Source organism: Gobius niger, assembly GCF_951799975.1.
Source record: "Gobius niger genome assembly, chromosome: 24".
Lineage (NCBI taxonomy): Eukaryota > Metazoa > Chordata > Actinopteri > Gobiiformes > Gobiidae > Gobius > Gobius niger.
The window spans coordinates 16,125,762-16,133,926 of NC_136875.1; the positions used below are offsets into that span (position 1 = coordinate 16,125,762).

The following is an 8,165-nucleotide window of genomic DNA, read 5'->3' on the forward strand; positions in this document are numbered from 1 at the left end:
ACTTCTACAAACAGAAGTAATTTCTAGGATGTGTGACTATGAAACAATATTAAACAGCATTAGGGAAAACAAGAAGTACCACCTTCATTACTAAGAGTTACCACTGTTTCTAGAAGTACATACCTTGTAATCCTCACTATAGTATCCTTTAAGTACCACAATAAGTACCAAGAAGTACCACTATTATTACTAGTATTTACCACTGTAAGTACCACCATGAGTATCTAGAATTACCACCTCAAGCACCAAAGACTTACCGGCCCGTAATGTAAAGTGTTACCGAAAAATTTAGGAAATACTGTGAAAATTTGGGGCAGATTGGGGTAAAAATTGGGGAATGTAACGTGAGAAAATGGTAGATATGTAGGGGGTGGGGGAATAAATAAATAAATAATAATAAAAATAATAATAATTAAAAAAATTCAGGGAAAAAGAAAATATGAAAAAAATTGGTGGTACGATTTTCTTTTGCTCACTTAGATTAAGCATCAGAGAAAGAATGAATAAATAAATAAATAAATAAATAAATAAAACTCTGTTCGGCATTTTATTTTTACTTAACGATAGAACCACATCAGTCACATAGATCAGTCAGTTTGTAGCCAGAACATTTCTATTTAGCTCAAATGATTTCATGGGTAAAACATATTATTAATGCTACTCGTTTTTTAAAAAATACAAAAACAAGTTAATTTATTACCATATATCTATTGTCAAACTCAAAAACACAAAGTTTATGACGATAACAAATGCATATTTTAATGTTCACAGACAAATCTGAACATAACGGTTTAGTTTTACATGTTTGTAGAAACATCTGTGCCTCAAAAACACTAAAGATTCCTTTTTCAGTTTGAATTCTCACCAGCTTCATTATTATGTCTATTATGGCACTAAAAGAGAATATTCAGTCTTATGATCACACATTTTTGTTCCGTTATTTTCTAAGTTTGAGCCCAGAACAGCTGCTCTTCGCGTTTCCAGACAGACCCAAACAAATGAACGTGTTAGCTTAGCTTAGCTTAGCTTAGCCTCAGTCACATCCGGAAGTGAACTTTTAACTACAGGCCTCGCTCTAAAGTCCACATTAAACCTGACAAACCGGACAAAACTAACGACCCCTGTCCGCAGAACACCACCCGAACCACGGAGGGAAACTAAGGCACTGCGGAGTTTCACTAAAATCTGTCTCTGCACATTTTCACTCGAAGCTAACTTAGCTACATGCTAAGCTAACCCCAAACAAACAGCAGAATAAACACATAAGGGAAACTTACCGTGACTTTTCCTCTGGGTTTACGGACAGACGAAGGCAAACCGCAGCTACATCCGGGGAATGGTCGAGATAAAAGCAGGAATAAAGGATTAATTATATGAAAGAGAAGCTAATGTTTATCAATACGAAGCTAGCCTCGGCCTGGAAACAGCGCGTCACCGCCACCGTGCGGCGAGGAGGGGAACTGCGAGCTGGAAACATGACAACAAAAAATATGATTTATTTATTTTCTCCCGCAAATGTTGTTGTTTTAAATGTATAATGTGTAAAACTGCAGATGTGTGTCCAGTTCTCACATTGGCAGATCTTATAACAAAGACATGTTGGGAAAGGCCTTAGGTCTCTTTGCTGACGGCAGGGGGCAGTGTATCCCCGCGTGTGGTTTATGCAGCAGCAAGTCAGATTTTAACCTCTTAACTCCCGCCTGAACCGAGAGGAGCTTTTTCCTCACGTCGTCAGATTTTTTCCCATGATTTTTTGGTTGGGCATTCAACTCATTTTTGTAACTTTTTTGTCATTTTGTCGTTAATTTTTGGTCCAATTTTTTATCACATTTTTTTGGTAACTTTTTTCAAATTTTAATCACATTTTTGTATTTGTTTTGGTCACATTTTGGTCATTTTTTTATACATTTTTTTTATAAATTATTGTCATTTTTTTGTCAAATTTGTATCACATTTTTGTCACGTTTTTCGTCAATTTTTTTATCATTTTTTTTTAAATCATTTTTTGTCATTTTTTGTAATTTTTTGTCACATTTTTTGTCATTTTTTCGTCAATTTTTAATCAAATTTTTGTCATCTTTTGTCACATTTCAGTATTTTTTTTGTCAAATTTGTATCACATTTTTTTTTAATTTTTTGTCACATTGTCATTTTTTTTGGTCAAATTTTTATCAAATTTTTATCCAATTTTTCGTCACTTTTTTCTCAATGTTTTCTCACTTTTTTGTCACATTTCCATCATTGTTTTCGTCTCAGTTTTGTTGCTATTTCCTCACCTTTTTTCCAGAAGCTTTTGGATTGGGGTAAAGCCAAACTGGAGGAAATGTGCTCGGTTCAGGTGGGATTTAAGGGCCTTATATCTATTTGTTGATAACAGACAATGCAAGAGGAAACCACTACATTCAAATATTTCTCCCAAACTCACATTTTTGTTAAATTTTTGTCACTTTTTTTTCGTTTTTGTCACATTTTTGTCACATTTTTGTTACATTTTTGTTGAATTTTTGTTGAATTTTTGTTAAATTTTTGTTGAATTTTTGTTGAATTTTTGTCACTTTTTTGTTGAATTTTTTTCACTTTTTTGTTGAATTTTGTCACTTTTTTTTTTCGTTTTTGTCACATTTTTGTTGAATTTTTGTTGAATTTTTGTCACATTTTTGTCACATTTTTGTTGAATTTTTGTCACATTTCTGTTAAATTTCTGTAGAAGAAGAAGAATTTTTGTAATTTTTTTGTTGAATTTTTGTCACATTTTTGACTGGAGATCAACAATGTGACGCCTCATTTGAAAGCTAAGACCTACAAAAGTGATGGAAACTTTTCGTCACGTCGCCACATTTTTGTCAGATTTTTCTTGTTTTTTTAAATTATTTTTTGTTGTTTTTCTCACGTTTTTGTTGACTTTTCATCTTCTTTTTCTCGCTATTTGGATGCTTTTCTTTTAAGCTTTTAGATTTGGGTAAAGCTCGGTTGAGGCGGGACCGGGGACCCTCTGTGCTCTTCCAGAATACAGGACATGTGGCCGGTCCGCATCATGCTGATAGATGCCCTGATGGCGCTCGGGCCCAATGAAGAACAAAAAAAAACGTTTTCTGGTCATTTTTCCAAGTTTATTTTGTACAAAACACTGGCTCTCCTCCCGCCTCATGCTGCAGGATTCACTCACCCTTTACAAAACACACAGTTTCACACAGAAACACCACACTGAAACAAAAACAATCCATTACCACAAAAATATTCTTTGGTTTGACGACAAAACACCTTCCGTTTTTAATCCAATGACTACACATCCCATGATGCAACAGGAGGTTCAAAACTGCAGCTAAACGAGCACTAAACCAAAGTCTAAAGCGGGACTAAGAGAGGAGTGAGATGTGAGGGGGGGACAGGTCTGAAGGTGCTTCTTCTTCTTCTTCTTCTTCTTTGGTTTCATGTGTGGACGGTTCACTGGCTGCGCGGCATCTTCTGGCTGGAGCGGCTCTGGATCACCCTCTGGAACAGCTCCTCTGCGAGAGCCCAGCAGAAACAGCACAAGTCAAACCGGGCGGCAGGAGAGGAGCGAGTCCAGCAGGGCCGGACCGGGACTGAAAACCAGGCCTGGACTCTGACAGGGCCGGACCGGGACTGAAACACAGCCCTGGACTCTGAGAGGGCCGGACCGGGACTGAAACACAGCCCTGGACTCTGACAGGGCCGGACTGGGACTGAAACACAGCCCTGGACTCTGACAGGGCCGGACTGGGACTGAAACACAGCCCTGGACTCTGACCGGCCTGGCCCAAATGACCACCCGCCTTAACGGAGCGCGTTTTCTGCAGTTCGGCTTTACCCAAATCTAAAAGCTTCTCGGCTGGAGAGCGACTATGTAACGCCTCATTTGAAAGCTGAGACCTACAAAGTGATGGCAAGTCGCCGCATCTTTTATCACAGTTTTGTTGTTTCTTGATTACTTTTTGAATTTTTGTTGATTTTTTGTCACATTTTTGTTGATTTTTTGTTGATTTTTTGTTGATTTTTTGTTGAATTTTTGTTCAATTTTTGTAGAATTTTTGTTGATTTTTTGTTGATTTTTTGTTGAATTTTTGTTCAATTTTTGTTGAATTTTTGTTGATTTTTTGTTGATTTTTTTGTTGATTTTTTGTTGATTTTTTGTTGATTTTTTGTTGAATTTTTGTTGAATTTTTGTTGATTTTTTGTTGATTTTTTGTTGAATTTTTGTTGATTTTTTGTTGATTTTTTGTTGATTTTTTGTTGATTTTTTGTTGAATTTTAGTTGAATTTTTGTTGATTTTTTGTTGAATTTTTGTTGATTTTTTGTTGAATTTTTGTTGATTTTTTGTTGAATTTTTGTTGAATTTTTGTTGATTTTTTGTTGAATTTTTGTTGAATTTTTGTCACATTTTTGTTGAATTTTTGTCACATTTTTGTCACATTTTTGTTGAATTTTTGTTGAATTTTTGTTGATTTTTTGTTGATTTTTTGTTGATTTTTTGTTGATTTTTTGTTGATTTTTTGTTGAATTTTTGTTGATTTTTTGTTGATTTTTTGTTGATTTTTTGTTGATTTTTTGTTGAATTTTTGTTGAATTTTTGTTGATTTTTTGTTGAATTTTTGTTGAATTTTTGTTGAATTTTTGTTGATTTTTTGTTGAATTTTTGTTGAATTTTTGTTGAATTTTTGTTGAATTTTTGTTGAATTTTTGTTGAATTTTTGTTGAATTTTTGTTGATTTTTTGTTGATTTTTTGTCACTTTTTTAATGAGTTTTTTTCACATTTTTCTTGAATTTTTGTCATTTTTTTGTTGAATTTTTGTTGAATTTTTGTCACATTTTTGTCACATTTTTGTCACATTTTTGTCACATTTTTGTCATTTTTTGTCGACTTTTCATCACATTTTCTGTCACTTTTTTTGATGCTTTTCCGGCACATTTTTGCTTTGTTTTCATCCTCTTTGTTTGTCGCTATTTTGATGCGTTTCTTTTTAGCTTTTAGATTTGGGTAAAGCTCGGTTGAGGCGGAACCGGTGGCCCCTCTGTGCTTTTCCAGAATACAGGACATGTGGCCGGTCTGCCCCTGGACTCCAGTGTGTCAAAGTCATGTTTCACTCACCTTTACTGAGGCGTCTGGAGTCCAGCTGTGGGAGGAGAGAAGAGTCAGCGCGAGCTCTAATATGTGATAATAATGTGATATAATAGTGTGATATAATAGTGTGATATAATAAAGTGATATAATAATGTGATATAGTAAAGTGGGTCTGACCCGGACAGTGGTCAGGGGGCGGAGCGCGGCCGCCGGGCTGTCGGACTGTTCTCTCTCCACTTTAGGAGCTGCGGGAAACAGAAACCAGTAAATACTTCCAATATGAATGTGAACGATGAACAAACAGGTGAGCGGTCGGTGGTTTAGCTAAACATTTATTTTTATAGTAAAGGTTTCAAACATAGAAATATATCGAAATGTTTCTATTAGATTCAGATCTGCAACAACCGCATGTTTAACCTCTTAACCCCCGCCTGAACTGAGCGCATTTCCTCCAGTTTGACTTTACACAAATCTAAAAGCTTCTTGAAGAAATGAAACTCAGCAAAAAAAAGACAAAGCAACAAAAGAGCACCAAACGCAGTGAGAACCAGATGTTTACATGCACTTTACAAACAGACACATTTGCATTTTTTTTCTCACTGTCTGACATGAAACCAGAATTAACTTTTATTTTTTTAGGTCAATGAGAAATTAAAAAATATTTCTATTTGTCTGTATTTGCTGTGAAGCTGAGGCTCTAACCGCTGTGCCACCGAGCCGCCCACTTTAAAGAATGGAATGTTTTATCTCTCTGTGAGAATCAGGTCTTACATTAAGAGTTGTTGATAAGAAAAAATATTCTTTGTCTAAAACTGAAGAAGATTCAAAAAGTTTTTCTTTCTTGTTACAAGAAAAATTATCATGTTTTTAGCAAATTTATCTGAACAAGAAATGACTAGATTTTATTTCCTAAAATAAGATTTTTTTTCTCAAGAAAACTTTGCTCCGCAAGACATTATGACTTTATAGTGAAAAAATAAAAACTTATTTCTTAAAGTAAGACATTTTTTACTTGCTTAGAATCCACTTTTTGCAGTGAAGGCCTTCGATCTCCCTCAAGACGATATTTAGAAATATCTTTACTCAAAATGGTCTTGAGGGCCAGAGCTTCTATGCTGGAGGGCTAGATTTGGGCCCCGGGCCTGACGTTGCCTACCCCTGCTCTAAAGCTTTTTAGATTTGGGTAAAACTGAACTGGAGAAAATGCGCTCAGTTAATCAATCAATAGTTTAGTTTAGCCCAATGTCACAACAGGAGTTTCCAGCTGCATTAACATCAGGCAAGAAAACAGATGAGTGAATAAGACGAGGTGAAGTTCAGGAGGAGGAAGCATCGAGGCAAACAGGAGGTGAAGGCACTAAATCCAGCAACGAATAAAAGAGGAAAAAATGATCGATTCAAGGCTCTTTTTCTCAAGAGTTCTTATTGAAACAGATTGACTTTCTTTATTCCACGTGAGTGAAAGTGCTCAGTTAAAGTGTAATGTTAAAGTGACAGAGTGAAGCTCACGTAGCGGTTTGATGATGCGGCTGACGGCGTGCACCACCCCGTTCGTCGCCATGAGGTCGGCGTCCGTCACCGGGACGCGGTTCACGTAGACGGTGTAGTTTCTCTGTCGACACGAAGGAAACAACGTTCAGCTCAAAACAAACCACAAAGTTACAGAGAAAAGAACTGTGGTTTAGGCTCAGTGTAGCCCCATTTCAGCCTGGTTTAGCCCTGGTTTAGTCCTGGTTTAGTCCTGGTTTAACCCCGGTTTAGTCCCGGTTTAGCCCCGGTTTAGCCCCGGTTTAGCCCCGGTTTAGCCCTGGTTTAGTCCTGGTTTAGTCCTGGTTTAGCCCTGGTTTAGCCCCGGTTTAGTCCCGGTTTAGCCCTGGTTTAGCCCTGGTTTAACCCTGGTTTAGCCCTGGTTTAGCCCCGGTTTAGTCCCGGTTTAGCCCCGGTTTAACCCTGGTTTAGCCCTGGTTTAGCCCCGGTTTAGTCCCGGTTTAGCCCTGGTTTAGCCCTGGTTTAACCCTGGTTTAGCCCTGGTTTAGCCCCGGTTTAGTCCCGGTTTAGCCCTGGTTTAGCCCTGGTTTAACCCTGGTTTAGCCCTGGTTTAGCCCCGGTTTAGTCCCGGTTTAGCCCTGGTTTAGCCCTGGTTTAGCCCTGGTTTAGCCCCGGTTTAGCCCTGGTTTAACCCTGGTTTAGCCCTGGTTTAGCCCCGGTTTAGTCCCGGTTTAGCCCTGGTTTAGCCCCGGTTTAGTCCCGGTTTAGCCCCGGTTTAGCCCCGGTTTAACCCTGGTTTAGCCCTGGTTTAGCCCCGGTTTAGTCCCGGTTTAGCCCTGGTTTAGCCCTGGTTTAACCCTGGTTTAGCCCTGGTTTAACCCTGGTTTAGCCCTGGTTTAGCCCCGGTTTAGTCCCGGTTTAGCCCTGGTTTAGCCCTGGTTTAACCCTGGTTTAGCCCTGGTTTAGCCCCGGTTTAGTCCCGGTTTAGCCCCGGTTTAGTCCCGGTTTAGCCCCGGTTTAGCCCCGGTTTAGCCCTGGTTTAGCCCCGGTTTAGCCCCGGTTTAGCCCCGGTTTAGCCCCGGTTTAGCCCCGGTTTAGCCCCGGTTTAGCCCCGGTTTAGCCCCGGTTTAGCCCCGGTTTAACCCTGGTTTAGCCCTGGTTTAGCCCCGGTTTAGCCCTGGTTTAGCCCCGGTTTAGTCCCGGTTTAGCCCCGGTTTAGTCCCGGTTTAGCCCCGGTTTAGCCCCGGTTTAGCCCCGGTTTAACCCCGGTTTAGCCCTGGTTTAGCCCCGGTTTAGTCCCGGTTTAGCCCCGGTTTAGTCCCGGTTTAGCCCCGGTTTAGCCCCGGTTTAGCCCCGGTTTAGCCCCGGTTTAGCCCCGGTTTAGCCCCGGTTTAACCCCGGTTTAGCCCTGGTTTAGCCCCGGTTTAGTCCCGGTTTAGCCCCGGTTTAGCCCCGGTTTAGTCCCGGTTTAGCCCCGGTTTAGCCCCGGTTTAGCCCCGGTTTAGCCCCGGTTTAGCCCCGGTTTAGCCCCGGTTTAGCCCCGGTTTAGCCCCGGTTTAGCCCCGGTTTAGTCCCGGTTTAGCCCTGGTTTAGCC

At 39.5% G+C, this 8,165-nt stretch overlaps 1 protein-coding gene across 1 annotated transcript in view; it reads right to left on the minus strand.

Annotated features, from left to right (window-relative positions):
• Nucleotides 1-3,444: 3,444 nt before the first annotated feature.
• Nucleotides 3,445-8,165, minus strand: part of tgfbi (transforming growth factor, beta-induced) — a gene marked incomplete at its 3' end in the record, with an annotated part of 69,017 nt that continues 64,296 nt past the window's right edge. The window contains exons 14-17 of the mRNA XM_079582452.1: nucleotides 6,592-6,694; nucleotides 5,260-5,327; nucleotides 5,110-5,134; nucleotides 3,445-3,506 (exon numbers count right to left, since the gene is read on the minus strand). Of these exons, the coding sequence (XP_079438578.1) occupies nucleotides 3,445-3,506; nucleotides 5,110-5,134; nucleotides 5,260-5,327; nucleotides 6,592-6,694 (258 nt within the window). The remainder of the gene's footprint in view (nucleotides 3,507-5,109; nucleotides 5,135-5,259; nucleotides 5,328-6,591; nucleotides 6,695-8,165) is intronic.